This window comes from Gavia stellata, chromosome 5, assembly GCF_030936135.1.
Source record: "Gavia stellata isolate bGavSte3 chromosome 5, bGavSte3.hap2, whole genome shotgun sequence".
NCBI lineage: Eukaryota > Metazoa > Chordata > Aves > Gaviiformes > Gaviidae > Gavia > Gavia stellata.
Window position 1 is genome coordinate 36,801,560 of NC_082598.1, and position 19,289 is coordinate 36,820,848.

Here is a 19,289-nt window from a genome sequence, read left to right on the forward strand (position 1 = left end):
AAGATATATGAGGTGTATATGTATGTATCCCTGTATACATATGTATACCCTTCATACTTACCTGTCTACTATTTCCAGTGGAAAATTGCAAGGAACAATAGAGCCTCCCTTTTCCCAGTGCTTATGCTGCCAAGTGTATCCATTGACTCTCTTACAACACAGAGGGGAATTTTTTGCATGGATCTGGTATTTAGCTGCGGACTGTGACGTGTACATCTGTCTGTCATTAATTATTTATCTGTGACAGACTACCTTTGGCAAAGTCATCGGTGCCTTATTTCAGCAAACGCTTAAGCACATGCTTGTTTTAAGGGTGTTCATGGTCTCAAAGGACACATCAGCCCTACAGGGTGAGGCACAGGGCAGGAAGCGGGGTGAAACGTAGAACTGTTGAACTAAAACACAGGGCAGTTGGGCTGCAGTAGGACTCCAGGTGTAACTGGAGTAAACAGAAGTCACCCCAAATGCAATAGTATTTATCACATTTTCCCTATATGATTTTTTTGAACTGTTTTCTAGTTCCATAGTAAGGACGTAATCCTTACTTCTAGATTTATTATTTTAAAGCTTTAATTCTTTAAAAGGCATTTGACTGGCGAGCGATGCCAAACAAAATGAAAGAAAAAATGAGGGTTTAATAACCAAGGTTGGTGAAGGTCCCACAGACGTTTGCACTGAGTATGATCTGCTATTAGTGATTAACATTCCAGCCTGAGGATATATTGCTGCTTAGTAATGAATCTTGAAAATCTGATAAAGATCCGAACAGGAAAAGTTTGGGAAACTGTTAATAGGAACAGCAATCAATCTTCAGCCAAATTCATCACACTGTATTCTGGAAGATGCTATTATCTTTCTAGCCAGTGGTGAAGACAAACAAGACTGATCAAACGTAGCAGAAACGCATTGCGAATGCCAGTGAGCTGATTCCCATGATTAACTTACACCACTGCCATTTCCTCCTCAGAGCCAGTTCCAAGCTTTGCAAAGTCTGAACCCAAAATCTGCTGCTTCTTATTGTTCCCTATGTTCCTTTCTCATGTATATTCAGTGCTTAAAGGAAGAAAATCCAGACCCCAGCAAACAGGGACACAAAGCAGGAGGGCTGTCATATGCGAACACCCATCCATCACAGCTTTATCTGTGAGCTCAATATTAACACAGCAAAGACAACTCATAGGCAGAATTCATCTGGGCTTTCCTGCCTCTAGAAGTGGAGGAGCCAAAATACCACCGTGCCGGGGTCCCAACTGCCGCTTCTGCCAAAATATAAGCACTTGGCTTGTAGGGACATTTTTCTCCTTTCTTCATGGTGTTTATTGGGCAGTTTCTGCTCTTCAAGGCATTCCTGGGGAAAAAGTCATGTATCCTCTGACTGTTTGATTGCTAAGTAAAACACAACAGCTAACACCATACGTGGGGTGAAATGCACAGCCTCACACCCTTCAGACGTTACCTGTCTGAAGCACTTCAGCAGATGGAGAAGCCCCAGAGGAGTGCGAGAGCATCCCGGCAGCACCACCAAAGTCAAAGCTTTATAGCGCTCCTCACGCTCAGCCCGGTGGGTGATGACACCCCAGACCCTCAAACTCCTTCGTTTTCCGGCAGCCTGTGCAACTGCTTCAGCGGACGTGCAGGGACATCTTTTCTAAACACTGAACTGAGAGAAAGGGAAAAAAAAAGACTTCAAACTCAACTTTTTTGCCATTTAAACACAACACTTACCAAACCGTGGAGCTAGTCTGGAAAGTTTTCAAAACCTTCTGTTATGACATGAAGTGTCCAACTGTTAAATCAATGTTTAGAAATGCAATTTAAAGCTGGCAGAGACTCAGGTCTCCATGTCAGATAGATAAAGAGGAGCCTATATATCACTGTGAAAGAAGTCCTTATTCCTGCTCCAGTAGTTCAGGGTTTTAAATAAAGGTTTAGTGTCATACAAAACTGTGCGGAAAGGTATCTAACATTACATCTTAGTAAATACAGCTCATCTATTTGTAGTTTAACCAAGAAAAACTTAACATTCCCTTGGCTGGCTCCAAATCTTTTTACATTTCCTTTCCCATAATATTTAAATGAGAAAATTTACCATCTGTCCTGGCCTGTACCAAAATGAAATTTAAATATTAAAGGGTCTTCATGGCCAGTATTTTGGAATTGTAACAAGCCTTAACATAAAAAATCCAATTTTAAGTTCTGTTCATCACAGAGGCTAAAAAAAAAAAAAGAAAAAGGATGCTCTTGGTATCTAAGCAGCCTGAATTTTCAGCATTACTGCCAACAAACTGCACACTTGAAGCCCAATATGTAGTGGCCAAAACGATTTCTAATCGTTGCTGCCTTTGTAGTCTTTTATGTCATCACTTGACAGTCTAGAAATAGCAAAGATATCTGAGCAACTAAAATATCCCAGATCCCCCAGAGGTTAATGCTTCCAGTTAAAATTATCTGGTGAGTAATTCTGAGGAACGTTATCTGAGAAAATGATAATCTGATGTCAGTATCTGAAGAGGAAGAAAGAGGCAAAATCATCATATTAGTCATTGGCTATGAGCAATCATCCACCCAAACTAAAATACTAGGTGTTTCCAACTTGTTTCCAAACGCGTCCTTAACTTCTTGCCTGGCTTTGGAGCCAGTCTTTTCCCAGACTCAAGTGTCAGAGGAGAAACTGGCTCCAAAGTTCCGGTTCAGTCCTGAAATACTAGCAAACCCCACGGAGCACTACTGCATCACCTCTAGCATCCGAGGTAGCTGAAAGCCCATGTTTCGCTGATGGTAGCATGCAGGACATCATGCAAAAGGCTGAAGCTGCACGCCCTCAGGGCACTGGGCAAGGGCTCCTGCTTCCTGGAGATGACTTCAGGTCATTCATGGAATACATTTTTTTGATGATTTGGTTAGGTAGCAGCTGGGACCTGTCTCTGTTGCCCAACGTAATTTCTTGAAGGTGCTGTGTACAGATGTGTAGAAGTTTTACTGTGGGATGGTATGGAGAGTCAGTTCTTGTCAAGTAATCTGCAGGCTGTTCATCCAGGTTGCAGATTACTTTTGTGCTGGAGAGATAAACACTAAAATATCTCCATGCAGAAAGGGGAGGATTACGTCATATAAGTTTCGGGCAACAGGGGAAGAATGAAAAGTGAGCATCGTCACACACTCCCACAATTTTTTTAAAAACAAATATTAGGTAGAGGTTCAAAATGATGTAGATATGTTTTTACAGAAAATGAAATTATTGACCACATTTTCTGCTTATTATTGCAAATAATTAATTCTTACAAGCAATTAATCATAATAGATGGGGTTCCTTGAAACACGCAAAGAACGTGGAGACCTGGGAGCCGCTACCATGGACCATTGGTTGAAGAGACTGAATCTGTCATGTGCTAGGGCTCTTTAACTTTTGGAAAGGGTAACCTCCATCTGACTTGTCTGGCTTTCTGCAAATCAGTGAAGATTTTTAAAAATTTAAATATTTAAGTTTTTCTAACCTTTCATGGTACTCCTGAGAAGTCACGATCAGAAGTCTCTTAGCCAGCTTAGCCTGCAAGCAGTGTGCTTTCCCCTGTGTCCCAGCACTGCACCTCAGCAATGTGAGCTCATGTGGGCTGAGATGCAAGACACTGACAAATTCTCTTTACTGAGTGTCCCAGTAAGCAAACCACTGTAAACCATCTCTGAAAGTAGCTCTGCTTGCTCCAGTGCCCTCTCTGTACTTACACCGCCCATGCAACCTTCTTCCCCTGCAAGCAACGAGTCAGCTTATGACAGTCCTTAATGTCTATTCCTTTCATCCCAAAGGAGAAGCAAAGGAACCCAAATGTAGGTAGATTCAGGTTATGGCTTAGAGTTGCTTTTTCACCTGACTATATTGCTGTATACAAAGGCCATTTTGCAAAAGATCTCTTTTTTTTTTTTCACCTTGTGTGCCAGGAATACACCAGAAAATGCCTAACTGTGATGGGAGGACTCTTGGGCTCTCAAAAGATAATTTGCATTAATCCAGTGTTTCTGAAAGCACACTTCTTTTAAATATTAATGGTATTCAGCAGCATAGTAATCAGAGAGCAAAAGTGAAAAAAAACCCACAAAAACATGTTTTTGTGTGTTCAGGGCCATGTTCTCCTGTAGGATTTGTTGCCGTAAGTTTCTGGGCCACGAAACAGACTGTATTTTGCAAGGAAGGCTGCAAGTTACCAAGAGAGTTAATTGGTTTATACTGTTTTAATAAGACCTCCTGGGAAACGGATTTAATAGTGGAGTGCCAGTATCACATAATAAAATACGGTTTATAGAGGATATTACAATGTAAGATACAGCGTGTCTAACTGGAAAGTATTTGCTGAACTTTCAGGAAACAATATCTAAATCTATTATGTTGAAAGCCTGGAAATTAGGCTATATGGCCGTAGTAGTTAAAATGAAAACAAGCTAGCAATTTAGGTGGAAACCATCTGCCACGAGGAAATCAAGAGTTTTGTTGTGGGAAGGTCACACAGAGACCTTCCTTTTAGAGAGGGAAATAAAAGAATCCAATGCAGGGTTTGCTACAAGCACTCATCAAACCAACCTCTCTCCCCTTTTCCCTTCCCAACCACAAGGTTTCCTGCAGGGAAGGTGTAAGGTAAGTAACGTCCCAGGGATTTTACAAACCTGAACTTGGACCTCACGGTGTGGGGTGTGTGATCAAAGTGAAACAGCAGAGCTTACCACATTTTTCACTCGTAGGTTGCGAGGTCGAAATCCTTGGAGTCAGACCAAGTTATTGCCGCGAGTACTTCAGCATCCCAACAGACAAAAACTTTGAGGATGCCATCAGCGATGCTCTCGAGTCTTTGCGGTACGTCACTGGACTTCTACAGTGTGGGGTTTCCTCTCTCAAGGATGAGTATTTGGGTTTACTGTCAGCCTTGCTCTTGGGAGATTTTCAGGACTGGCTCCCAGGTAGGAAGATGGGGGCCAAGACTGCTTTGTGGTACTGTCATAGAAACATGACCATAACAGAAATAGGCTCTTACATTAAGATTGGAGGGAAAGATGTGCTCGTCTTCTCATGTGTAGGTTACAACGCAGATGAGACATCCTGACTTACTATTTTTAATTTGCTGTTTCAAACAGCTTCAAGATCAGTCTGTGAGTATCTGTTCACTGACCTGTAAGAGCAGACTTTGAAATGCTTGGATTTAGAGAGAGTGCCTGGGAATTCGGAAACTCTGAAATTCAGCTCCGGTCACTTGTTTACAAGACCAATGCTTTGGCTCCTTCTGCATTTTAGAACATCACAGGCACAATAATTTTGGAGTGGGCATACATTTTGTGCAAATATGAGAATAGAACAGAACAGAACAGAACAGAATAGGTGGAAGGGACCTACAACGATTACCTAGCCCAACTGATGGGAATGATGGGAATATACCTCTCAGACAACTCCTAGGAAAAACATATGCTCCACACCGAGCTTTCCAGTTCCACCATCTCTCATCCAAACATTAACAAGGGACAATTCCACATAGGTTGTAAAATCAGGGAAGATTGCACAGCCACGTGCGGAGCCAATGCCTTACCTTAGCTATAACTAAGCTTCCTCTTCTAAAACCTTGTTGGTTCTATAATTTATCCAACCCTAGGATGCACTTCTACTTTACTACTTGCAAACTGCCATAGTGATTTGAATCTGAAAAGTTTTGTATTCAGATGCTGAGTATTGATTGTCCTTGAAATAAAGGCTCCAAAATGATCAGAGTGCTTCTGGAGATGTTGCTCAAGGTTGCACTCTGGGTCCTGCTGCACAGCTACTCACAAATCACCATGTTGTTTACGGCACGGGGCTTAGAGAGAAGCTGTCTCAGAACACGTGAAACATTTGATCATTAAATGATTTAGCTTATATTTTAAGAAAGTTATCTGCATGTGACATGAGGAGGTGATATGTGCCATAGGAGTCTTTCTGGAGCTTCTGCAACACTTTTAATTCAGTGAATAAAAAAGGGAATGGAAAACTGAATACAGACACCATCTCTGACTTCTGGTGGAACCCCAAAATTACCGTGGAAAGCTTTTTGGTCGGGTATCATTTAGGGATGGGTCAAGATATGCTTGAAAGGGAATGGAAAACTGAATACAGACACCATCTCTGACTTCTGGTGGAAACCCAGGATTACCATAGAAAGGTTTTTGGTCAGGTAGAATTTGGGGATGGGTCAAGATATGCATAGAAACCTCATTTCTATGACGCAGGGTGCATAAGGCTGCTCAGGACAGTTTGCAGCTTTGCAATTGTGAACATGATTAAACGTGAGGCACAAACTGTTAAAAGCTTCAGCCCCTCAAGCTGCTCTTTTGGGTAGCAGGAGCCCATTGAAAATGTTTCAATAGCTAATTCACCCTGAGTCACAAAGCTGCTTGCTGCTGCCTTGGGTGGAAAAGAAGAAAAGGGCAGGGACACAACAGTGTCAGTGGGGCAGCCTGCAAGAGGTGAAAGCTGGTCATTTCAAGAAAAGAGCAAATGCCTGTCACCATGATGTTTGGTGTAAACACCAGCTACAGCCTGCTGAAGAGCCCAAATCCTACAGATCGTCCTGGAGCTGCAGGAGGTCTGGTCTCTGGTGTCCATTTACATACCATCCCTCTTGAATTTTTGCCTGGGTTCCTTTTTTTAAACTATATGCTCTGTCTGCAGCAAGGCAGGAAAGAGGAAAAAGGAACGATCATCGATAAATTAATAATCAGTTGTGGGTGTCAATACTGCAAGGGCTTACAGTAAGAAAGGAGGGTAGAGAATGAACAGATTAAAAATCAGGTAGGTTTTTCTTATCCTTCCTCTCATTCATCCTCTTTGTTTAGTCCCTTAAAATTTAGCAAACAATTTGCAGTGCTGTGGGGCCAGCCCATAAGAAGTAAAGCCTCTGAAATGCCTTTATTGTAGGCGTATTCGTTTAGCAGGAGTTGGCATCTCTGGAGTCTTGAGCTGCATTTTATTGTCATCTACATCTTTCGCAAGAGCTTCTGACTCTTGAAGCTGTTCAAAGGCTGGCAAATCCAGTGTGTTTCGTTTCCACACCCCAACTAATTGAAAAAGCCCATTAGGCTGAGGCTGGCACTAGCTAGTGGGAAAACAGCCTGTGGCAAGGGCAGTCCGTCGCCTGGAGCGGTGCCTTGCTCAGTTGTCCTAATGGCAGGTATTAGTGGTTAATGAACTGCACTTATGCTCCCACCATTAGAAAATGTTACAGGGACTTCAGGGTAGAGAGAGTAAGCCCTTTATTGTGGCATGGTGGCCTAGGGGTTAACTTGAGTTTGGGCACAGGAATGTCCTGTCCCATCTTAACTTCACCAGGGTTGAAGGGAGTTTTATCAATGCCCCCTGCAAGGGCAGGAGTACCTAACTCAGCAGGGAGCCACCGAGCTCCTCTTGCAAACAAAGGAACCATCCTTCAGGAATATTATCCAGTCTCTTCAAACAGGTGCTTTGAGACCATTTTTTAGACCAAAAATATTCAAAACTAGGACAAGCACCCGTTTTTGGCAAGTAAAGCTAAAACCTACCTTATGTCTTTTCCACAGCTATAATTTAGGGGCTGTTGTAGTCTACCTACCTTCCTGGACAGGTGTCATGAAGTTTGTGCAGTACTTGCAAAGTGTGTTGATAAAATATAAACGCCTTTTTGGTATTGCCATCGATGCTGCCCAGCTTTCTTCAGCAAGCTTTCCTTAGCTATTTCTCTTGCAAGTTACTGGTTATGGGAGAAGACAGGACTAACACCCAGTTAGAAAGATTACTCCTCCTGTCCAAGCCATGATCAGAGATGCCTAGTTTTCTTAGGAAAGCAGGCAAAAAATTGAAACGAAGTCAAACTCAATCTTACAAGCTCTGGATGTGCTGTACCCAGTCCTGCAAACTCCTGAGCGTGCTGCATAACTGGAGCTTGTGCCATTGAAGTCATGTGCAAAGTTGAATGTTCATCCTTACAGCACTGAGCTCTCACTGAGAAATCTCACCACAGCCTGAATAAGGGCACTTGTTTTATGCAATAAATCTCTTTCCTAGCTTCTATCTTGATCAAAATGATCGTTTAGTTACAGGTGAGAAGACACAAAGCAGACTAAGTAGCTAATTAATACAGGTACTGCAGCGGAAGAAAACTGTTTCAATAGGTTCAGTGATTGTGTGTGCAATATAGAAATTACGGGGTTAAATTTTAGAAATTAATTTATGCCTAATACAGATGGAAGGTAATGCTTAAAATTAAATTGAGGGGAGGGAAGGGCTGCTTCATTTGAATGATTTTAAAATGACAAAGAGTGAGAAAGAACACTGTTCCCTTCAGCTTCCTACAGGACTGCTCCTCTGAGGCCTTCAGCAAACTTACAAATGCAAATGTCAGACCCTAATTCATTCATTCATTCCCTCACCTCTGATTTTTTCTCCTCTGCCTCACTCATTACACCAGACTACTCGGGTGTCTTTAATCAGAGAAGCTGGACCTGTCAGGACATCACACAAAGTCTTTTTGTAGGGATCTTGATCTGGAGAAGGGCATGTATTATGGATGGCACACCCGTATATTAAGTACAGTAGAAAAAGGCTGGGTTTGAACTTCATGAGCATAGATTTGCAATTTTATCCACACAACTGCTCTCAGGGAGCTTTACAGTGAACTGTAAAGTGGTCATGAAAATGTAATTAAGCACTGATGTATGTGCAATCCCTACTAATTAGGCTGAGGGCATTCGGTGCAGAAATGTGTGATCAGCTAAACTTGCGCAACTCTGAGATTACCTTAGTTTTCCTTTGGGCATATTCCTGAATAAAAACCCCATCTAAAATCTCACCCCAATTCATACCACTTGGGATTTTGCAAGGTCATGGAAGAGTCCATCCTGAGTTGACCTCGGTGGTTTGGAAGACCTCACACAGGAGAAAGCCAGAAGTGCCAAACTTTAATTAAAGCACATTTGACTGGTAATTCCCACAATCCTTTTAATAAGGGCATTCAGCACAGAAATTAGTATTTCTTCTGGGTCTTTCTTTGTCATTAAAGGAAAAGCTACCTTCCTAATTCAAAGAGATAGTAGAGGGCTGCCAGGCCAGCCTGTGCTTGCACATGGCAGCCTCTACCTGCCACCTCCGATGCGAGTCTCAGGTAAACTCAGGAGGCTCTGGGCGTGAGTAAAGAGCCCAGCCATGTGACAGCGGGTAGGAAAGCACAGGCTGGAAGCAGAAAATGGGTTTTTCTGGCTCTACGTGCCGGTGAGGACAATAACGTCGGCAGCCGGGAGGTCTCCATGTGCGACAGCTTCTCACTCCTCACCCTCCCTCCCACCTCCAGCAATGGCAGTGCGGAGATGGCCGCAGTGTACTACGAGCGCATTGATGTGGAAGGACACCACTACGGCCCTTCGTCCCAGCAGCGGAAGAACGCTTTGAAGCAGGTGGACAAAGCCTTGAGCAATATGATCACGCTCATCAAGGTGAGTGGCGTTCGAAAACCCAGCTCCTGGATGCGTTTGGAAAAGGCTTTTAAAAGTGCTTTGTGGCACTGCCAAGAGCCTATTTAATGCCTGTTAATTGGATGCATTGGCAGTAAAATTTATTTCCTGGGAAAGAGAGGCTACCGAGATCACGTGGAAGTCATGGCACCATTCCCCTGATTTTTATTTTCGTCAACTCCTCCTGGTGGATTATTACACCGATAGCCCTGGGAAGCCATAAACCAGTATACCTGTTGCTCTGTTTATAACTTGTGTTGCCAGCTGGGCTTTATAGTAGGCAAAAGAATCAAAACCACTTGCTTCCTAAGTCTGTGGAATCAGACAATTAACTTTTATAGTGGTTTTTATGGGACCATTCAGAACTCTGTACTTTAAACTTTGTTTTAAAAAAAATTATCTAAATGATTTTGCAGTGAGGAAAGGAGGATACCAAGCTTTTGGGTAAATGTCAATTCTATTAATATTTCTGACAATGATAAACGCACATTGAAGTTTTTTTATGTGTTTCAGTGAGGAGAGGAATACGTATTTCCAATTTCACTGAATTATAAAAGCTCTAATGCTAAGTGCTTGTGTTTGGGAGGGGAAGAGAGAAACACCTCTGCCACAGGTGGTACCATGACAAAGTTGCTCTTCCCCAGCTGTTTTGGCCGACAGATGAAGAACAGTTGGATAAAATCCTAAGACCAACTGGGACAACTGGTTTGTGGGACTGGAATGTAGCATCTGGTTATTTAGCAGGGGGGTGGATTTATTTTGGAAAATCTCTCTTTGGCGCTAACCTCTCAGACTTTTCCAGGGCAGCAAGCAAGAGTGGATGTCCACCGTTACGGGTGGTGGCAAAGCACATTGCAGGGCATTTGCGGCCGTGCTCCTTCTGGCCAATTTCCACTAAATCAGTGGAGGTCAAATGGGGATTAAAATTTTCCAGCGGGCAGAGACAGTGTGAAGCTCTTACCTGGCCGTAACGGCTGTCATGCTCTCGCTTCGCAGAGCAAGGGCCTTCAGCATGACGTCAACGTCCTCCTCTTCTCTGATCATGGAATGACAGACATCTCATGGGCGGACAAAGTGATTGAGCTGAAAAACTACATCAATATGAGTGATACCATACAAATGAAGGACCGAGGTCCTGTTGTGAGTCTCTGGCCAGTTCCAGAGAAGCACATGGAGGTAAGTGCCGCTTATTCGTATTGATTTAATTTTGTGTTTCCTTGTTTTTTATGACAATTGTGTCTTCTGTTTGCTTGTAGCATCCAAATCCTGTTCTCAGAGATGTGTGTAAAAATCAGCCTGAGGCTCTTATCAGGAGTCAGACTTGGATCCTGTGACACTCTTGTGATGCTGGTGTCTGAAGGAGGGTCACACCAGGCAAATTAAAAAGCATGAACTTTCACCATTATTTGGCACAGATACGAGCTTTCAAACCCCACCACTATGTGCTTCTGATAAATAGCTAAAAGATTTTAGCTCAAAATCAATTTTTAGGATTTTATATATATATTTGTCAATTTATCGACACTCTAGCTGGGATTTTCAAATGATCTGGAGCAGGTCAGGCATTCATATTCCAGTAAACTCCCATAGAGTTTGAGGTATTAACTCCATTAGACCAGAATTACAAAAAATACTTTTTTTTACAATATTCTCCTTTGAAGAATTTTGATGAATAAGCATGTTGGATTGAATCAACCATAAGAGCCCAAGGCTAGATTTTGAGGGACAAATTAAAACAATATGAAAAAAATTTCGAAACCACTTGAAAGGAATGAAAATGCAGCATCCGTAACTAATAGACTAGTACATTATAGTTTTACCAGAAACCAGTGCTTGAGAAGTCATTATTGCTGTCCTCAGAATATAGATGAGTGGATGTACAAAATGGGCAGTCCATGCTCCAGGTGAATAATTTTGTTTTCTGTGTTATATTTTAGCCAGTTCCAGTATATTGTAGCTTGTGCAATTTTTTTGAAGACAATATTTGCTAATTTTTGCATCCAAACAGGCTCTCTAGGAATTGTATAGCTGTGATACTGTGAACATTTCAAATTAGTGCCAGAATTGAAAGTTGTCTTAGAGGCACGCGGAAGCGATTCACTCAAAGTTCCTGCAGGGGATCACAGCATTTATATACACTCTCCTTTGGCCTTAACTCAGAGATCCCTGTTTTTGTAGGCCAGACCTTCAAACAAGGGCAAGTAGAAGTTGTGACTTCATGCAGACATGGGGTTTCATCTGACAAAACTCTTAAGCACGTGCTTCTCTCTCATTAAACAGCCTGATATCCCTAAGGAGAATGAAGTACAGCGCCTCACACCATGGTTTTGTTTTCTTCCTTCATTTCTTTTTAGGACTTCTTACTGGAGTGCTGCTTTTTTAAGCAAAATAAAGTTGATTTTCTGTTTCCCAATAGCCAGATTCCTCTATTCTTAATTTGCTTTAAAGAGCCACGTTTAGGAATTAGATCCTATCATAACATAGTGGTTATCACCTTTAAGAGTTATCCAGAAGCACCAGAAGTACTGGTGATACACCAGGACCACTCTCTAGTCCGGGTCATGGTGGGAGGGTCTGGCTAAGTTGCACCATCACAGCCTGGTGCCGTCCTTATGGTGGCTGCGTATCAATGCAGATCTCTTGCACACATAGACACACAAGGGGGACTTAGCTAAAAGGCTAGTGAAGGACCTTTCATTCTTTGCAGAATCGAGCTATTTATTCCTGAAGATTATTTATATTTAAGCAGAAGAGCGATACACACTCTGGGGACTCCGGTAACCACCTTCTTTGTGGCACATGAACATCTTCTTTAGGCATTTAAAATATTTTTCTGAAGAACTTGGGTTTTAACCACATTTGTGTGATTATATTCCAGACAGTACGATTAATATTAATAAACCACTTGTACGGCATTGTGCAGCTTCAAAGCCGCAGGCATTGGCTGATTAATCTCATGGCATGCTTACGAAGCAGGTGACTAAGCACTATCAATCCCTTTGATAGGGATTGACTGGTTAAGTGTAAGAAGCACAGGTAAGGTGACATTAACCGTTCACTCAAGAGCACAAAGAGGGAATGAGTGGCAGAGGCCAAAGGCAATATCCCTTTCCCGCATCTGTACCCAGTCCACCCATGGTGCCTTTGAGCATCTTTCACCACTTAGCTTACTCTCCTGTGATGGTTTGGTTTCTGCTGGTCTATCTCTGTAGGTTGGTATACTCACATGCATTTATTTGTGAGTGTGTGTATTATATATAATACATGAATTCATGTATTCCTATGTGTTTATGATCCAAGTTTTCAGAACCTCCTAAACCACATAAGCAGGTTTTGCTCAGCCGTCATCTTTGGACCAGCAAAGTCCCATTTTGAATGTACTGATGATTAGCCATTAAAGGGGATTAGCCATTTTACAAATCCAGGTGTTTTCATGTACCCATAGGCATGTATATGCTCTTTACAGCCAGATGGTGTCGTAACATTTGTTTTCTTTGCAGATATATCAAAAATTGAAAGCCGTGGAACACATGCACGTCTATAACACACAGGATATTCCAGACAGGTTTTTCTATAAAAAAGGAAAATTTGTGTCTCCTCTAACACTCGTGGCCGAGAAAGGATGGTTCATAGTAGAGGTAAAGTACAGACAGAAGCAAAATATTTAGACATGAATGTGAAAAGGTGCCATATATGAAAACAATAACAAAAATGTACAGTTCTATGCTGGGCATTGAATTAAAGTGTTACATCATTAACTTGGGCTGACTACAAAACTAATGTCAAATATTTCTGTGTGCTTAAAAGAGCCTAAAAGCATGGCAGCTATGCTGAAGGTAGACAAAGTTAAATAGTCAGGAGGGTTCTTTTTTCTGCATTGTCATAAAGCAGGAGGAGTTTTTGTATTTCCCATTCCAGTTCTGTTGCTTTACTCCTCTTCCCCCTGCACATCTACCTTCATCTCAGACACAAAAAGAGCGTTTCCAATTCAAGACCTTACTATCCCTCCATTCAGCAGTACTTTGTGGCAACTTTTCCTTCTGCCTGGCTTCCCACCCACCAGAATCTGTCCTAAAAATGCCCCGTTTCTCCCAAGCCCTCCAGTCTCAAAAAAGTCAGACTGGGGGTTTACTCCTCAGATATACCCAGTGCACACACTGCAAATCTGAGAGCTTGTTAAGCAGAGAATTGATATGACTTGCACATGAAGAGATTTTTCACACAAACTTATTTTGTTACTATAAAATAAAAATTAATAATTAATATATTTTTATTATTGTTATTATGCACTTGTATTGATACTGAACATCTCCACATTACAGATATTAACTGCACCCCACCACAGTTCAGAGGGTGAGGCAATTTACATATCTTATAAGTGTGTAAATTAAGGAACAGTACTAAGTGATTTGCCCAAGGCCATACATCAAGTCAGTAATTCGGCAACAGAATCAAGGAGTCCTGTTTTTTTATAGTGTCCCAGCACGGTCATTAGATCACATTGCCTCGCAGATTATTGTCACTCAGCTGAGCATCTTCTTTCATGACCTTCAGAGATACCAGCTTTTGCTCAAGGTGGTCCACACCGCCACATTTGTCACTAGCCAGCCTGACTTTAGGATAATAATTTCTACAGCTGAATAAAAATACGTCTCTAAAAAAACCGAATTGCTTTTGAGTACAGATGGGTGAACACCAAGTTTCTGGTTAAAAAAAATACAAAAAACCCAAAGTTAAGATTCAGTCTCATAAAGTAGGAATCTGAAACATTTTTGCTGGAATGATTGTAAAAAATTACAACTAAAATCTTTTGTACAGAAGTTCAACACAGAACATTTTTACATGTTCTGTAAAAAAAAAAAGGGAACTTTAAAAAAAAATCATTGAAACTCTGACAAACCTTAATAACAGTGCAGCAAACACTGCTGCTATGGTAATTATTTCTGTCTCTCTGCCCATTCCTTCCCATTGTTTCTGATTTTCAAGAATGTCCTCTCATTAATGCTGTCAGATTTTCCTTCTCCTCGGTACATTTTCATTATCTGTGAATGGGATGTGAAAATGAAAGTTTCCTGTCATATTTTTAAAGCAATAATTGAGCCTTCTATTATACTTCCTGCCCAAAGCACTGGAGAGAGGATGTTCAGCTCTTCCCTGTCATGTTCACGGGGTGTTTTAACTCTCCGTTGTCTACTGGATAGCTATAAGCTGTTTGAAAAAGGGTTTTTCTTGGATTTTTTTTTTTTTTCTTTTTTTTTTTTTTTTGAGAGACAAAGGGAATGTATCTGGGAAGTTGGGGTTTTTTTCCCAGCAAGGGACACAGAAACAAAAGCCTGTCCACATTTTGGTTAAAGCAGGATGAGGAGGGATTTCACGCACCTCCGGCTGTATCAAAGCTGGTCTGCTAATATTATCTTGTTCCCTGCACATGAGTGAGTGGTCCCCATCCTTTGAGCAGAATTTCCCCCAGCTGCTCTCCTGTGTGCAACAATGGTGTTAGTCCTCAGGGCTGCGTGCTCACCCTGTGCCCATCCCAGTATACTTTTGCAAGGTTTAGGAAACAATTGCTGTGCTGCTTCTAGCCATGCACATGCAGGGAAAAGTCCATTGTCAGCAGTCCCAGACACGCCTGCTTCCTCTTTGAGGAGCAGCACTAGCCTAAGCTTAGGCTGAGCATGAAAGATTAATGTCTTGGCTGAGTCCTCTGTCCCATTTGGGCTTGCCAAGGCAGGCACGTCGGGGTGCTGCTGGTGCCCTGGCCCCAGAGAAGCCCCGGGGCTTTGTGGGGTTTGCTGTAAGGCAGAGCCTGATGCGCTGAGAGGGCAGTGCTGAGATGCTTGCACAGCCCCTGCCACAATTGCGCTTCCCTCAAGCCGCTGATGTTAACGGCTCTGTTTCAGGAGCTCTGACTTCAGCTGCAGTTGTGAAAAAAGTAGTATGTTTTCTGATCCAATGAGCAGCAAAAATAATGGAAAAGGCTGTGCCTTTGACTGCACATCTACCTGTGAGTAGGTCTCTCCTGGTGTCTGGGTGGGTGATGGAAAGGCACGCTACCTCCTGCGTTTGACATTCCTTGGGAAGCAGCTGAGTCCACAACATCAGACAGGACTGTGGAGAGCTTTAGCTTCAGCAATGTCATGATACTGCCAAAGAAACACCGCAAATTAGACGTGACTTGGCTTGTCTGGAGCTGATGCTAACAAGTGCTATACAGGTTGTCTAATGGTGAGCAGCCCAGTGACAATTAGTCCCCAGGAACCACAGTAAGCAGAGCCAGAGCGTAAGAGGGGAAGGAGTCTGTTTTCTCCTTGGCTTGCTCTGACTGCTGTCAGTGAAGTAGATGGGGACAAGGAAAGAGATGTAATTTGTCAGCTAACACTGTTTAATTATCTGGTACATCTGCTGACTGTTACATCCATAGAAATGCAAGGGATACTCCGGGGGTTCCCCTGGAAAGCAGTTGGAAGAGCTACACCTCATAACCATAATCACTGCCGTCCTCAGTGCTCCTGCACATGGTCAGTTTTCTTCTTAGGCAGAGGAGGAAAACAAAAATCAGACAAAATAAATGTTTGTAAAAGGAAAGGGATCCTCAGTCGATCTGCTTCATCATCTGCAGGGGTTGCGGCACCACTTGCCCAGGGTGGGTGTGTGTGAGACTTTGTTGGGCCATCTTCCGTGTTCCTGTGACAGTGTGAAGCCCAGACCTGGCTGCTTCAGGGAACCGTAGCTCCTTCTCTGTAACCATTGGAGAAATTAATGCCAGGGGTCTAATGAACCATCAGCTGATGTTCTCTAATTTTCCTGCCATAGGTTTGGGGATATCTGGAGTGTCATGGCTGCTGCCATCCCTAGGGAGCATAGGACAAGAGAACCTCACAGAGAGGGTTGGTCCAGCATTATGAGCAGCCCCTCTCCCAAGTGGGCCAGGATATGGCACTAGTGTAGGTAGTCTGGTAAGAGCTGTTAATATGGAGCAGGAGAAAGTAAGGAAGGAATTTAAAGGTATGACTTAAGCGCAATGTTGGCAAGGAAAAACAAGAATTATGACAAATTATTAAAGCATGGACACAGAGCAGAGAGAGAAAACTGGGAGTGGTCTATGGCAGGGAGAAGGGGACCGTCTTAGGTTTGAGCCTACGTTCCCTGGAAGGAACCTCATTGCTTTAATACTAAAACAAGCAAGGAGAAGAAATAATAATAATTAGAAAGTATATAGTAGGGGTGATAATCTGTATTGTTTAGGCTGACGAGTCAACCGGAGCAAAAATGGCTTCTTTTTCTATGGTGCCAATGGCATGTCAAGCAGAACAAAACACCATCAAATCCATGGGAGTGCGTGGTGCCAGGCAGGAGTGCAGCTCTGCTAGTATGCAGCGGGAGAGGGACACCACCTTGCTTACATGTGTCACATACGGCTGTGATACTTTGTGCTCACAGCAGAAATTTAGATGAGTGAGAGGCAGAAAGTTGTCCTCCCTGTTCAGCTGGGAGATGACTGCTTGCTGAGATGGCAAAGCTGGGGGTCACCCCTTGTTGTGATGAGCCCCTGTGCAGCTGACGGCACGGTGCGGGGGCCTGATGGGGTGGTACAGCACATGGAGACACAGCATGGCACACCACGGTGCCCCATGGCACACCACGCACAGCCCGGCAGGCGGGCACTAACCGCTCTCTGCTGTTGTCGCCCAGAGCAGGGACAAGCTGCCCTTCTGGGAGAATGGGACAGGGAGGAAGGAGGCCTGGCAGAATGGCTGGCACGGCTACGACAACGAGCTCATGGACATGAGAGCCTTCTTCCTCGCGTATGGGCCAGGTACAATGCCACCGTCCCTGGTGTCCCCCTCCCATCACAGCCCCATGGCCCCTGCCCCAGCATCCCTGCAGCCCTGGCATGTCAAGACCGTGATGTGGCACTCTGCGATGCCCAAAAATTACAAATAGATGGCAGGATTTCCTTACTACAGCTGGATGCCGGGAAGTTTTCTAGCTCCGTATCTGTTTTGTAGCTGGAGAAATACGGCAGAGAGACATGAAGGGATTTGGTCAGCCCCTCTCCGATGTCCCAGCACAGTAACTATCCCTTTGCCCTGTTTTCCAGGAGTGGCCTAAATTTTTAATTCTATTTGAAACACATGAATTCTCCTTTTGTTGGTGGATTTGGACTCACTAGTACAGAGCACTTTCTTTGGGAAGGTTGCAGCATACCTCGCCCACCTGTCCGATGGGCAGACAGAAACGAAACCCCTGATTTCCACTTCATCGGTGGAAAACACTGCCAAGCACCAGGCTGCAACTGCAGACAGGAGCGAAAGCAAAGCAGAATGTGCAGTACAATTATTTCAGGCTATTAAATCTATCAAGCATACACAGTACAGTAGCTCCTGTACTTAATAATTTAATTAATTTTTCTTTTTTAGTTTTTAGAATAAAATTGGACTAGAAGTAAAAATAATCAATTAAAACTTCTAAAATGTTTTTGCTGAGCTATGTTGCCCTGAAGCGCCCCGTGTTTCAGGAGCTGAGCCCCAAGCGGTGCGACGCTAACAGCTCTCTTTGCCTGTTTTTCTTGCAGATTTCCGATCCAACTTCCGAGCGCCTCCCATCAGATCTGTGGATGTTTACAACATCATGTGCAGCCTGGCAGGAATACAGCCGCTGCCCAACAATGGCTCCTGGTCCAGGGTGGAGTGCATGCTCCGAAACACGGCCCCCTTGGCACCGCTCCCCCCATGTGGCAGCTGCGCCCTGGCGCTAGCTCTGCTCTCCCTGTTCACCGAGCAGATCTCCTTACTGTGATCCCCAAACAATGTCGGTCAGTGTCACCAGCAACTCCATCCTTCTCTTTTTTTTTCTTTTTTAAGTTCTTCATTCAAATAATAACTTCATTAATAGAGTGCTGCCTCCCACTCCTCCGTCATGCTCCACCAGGCGTGAATCTGACCCATCTTGCTTTTACAGCGGTTATAACACGAAGCCAGGTTTTGTGCTGCTCTAAACACAGGCAGGAGAGTCAGTGTTGCTACTCTGGATTTACAGCACTGGTAATGAGAGCAGAATCCTGGCCAGCTATCCACAAAGTTTTCTGGTAGGTGCACATGGAGACCTCTGAGCATCAAACGCATCCTACTCCAGCATCTTTAACTGAGAGGCTAACCCTGGCTCCCTGTGCTGGGAATCTCAGGGGTTGAGATAGACCTCTGTACATTTGTGTTCTTTCTGGTTTACTCCTTCATCTCCAGCAGAGCCCCACCTTCTCCTTACAGTGCCAGCCAAGCCCGGTCTATGCCAACACGTGCTTCAAAGAGCCGAGCTCTTTGCTGAGCGATCGTAATGCTGAGGGAGGTGGATCAGCAGGAGAGCAGTGAGAGCATCCTACTTCTCTCAGCCTTTCCTTCCTCATTTTCCCCGAAGTGGGCCCTCCAGGGCCAGGCTTTCCTTGCAGACCACAGTGGAGGGGAGGGCTGGGAAAGGGGAGAGCAATAGAAATAATCCTCCACTTCAAAAACAGGAGGAAAGTGAAAAGGCATCTGGACACACAGGGGTCTGGAGAAAGTAGGATGAGGAAGCCTGGCATTTAACAGCCTCTGTGCTTTTCCTGGTGAAGATAATATAATCTGCTCAGATTTGGGGGTTTTGTACTCAATTGCATTTCTGAAAGTTTTTCAACACTTACTGCTTTTCTACCAGCTCTTGCTCTCTACACCTCTGCCTGTTGAGCAGCACATTCCCCTTTATTCTGCAGCAGGGAGAGGTCTACACTGATGGATCTCCTGCCCTCTCAGTTAATACTAGCT

General features: G+C 43.5%; 1 protein-coding gene across 1 annotated transcript in view; it reads left to right on the plus strand.

Annotated features, from left to right (window-relative positions):
- The window catches only part of ENPP6 (ectonucleotide pyrophosphatase/phosphodiesterase 6), a 30,915-nt gene extending 12,619 nt beyond the window's left edge, over positions 1 to 18,296 (plus strand). Inside the window, exons 3-8 of the mRNA XM_059818049.1 lie at positions 4,732 to 4,843; positions 9,333 to 9,474; positions 10,489 to 10,668; positions 12,993 to 13,130; positions 17,185 to 17,308; positions 18,068 to 18,296. Coding sequence (XP_059674032.1) covers positions 4,732 to 4,843; positions 9,333 to 9,474; positions 10,489 to 10,668; positions 12,993 to 13,130; positions 17,185 to 17,308; positions 18,068 to 18,291 — 920 coding nt within the window. The 3' untranslated portion in view covers positions 18,292 to 18,296. The remainder of the gene's footprint in view (positions 1 to 4,731; positions 4,844 to 9,332; positions 9,475 to 10,488; positions 10,669 to 12,992; positions 13,131 to 17,184; positions 17,309 to 18,067) is intronic.
- Positions 18,297 to 19,289: the final 993 nt, after the last annotated feature.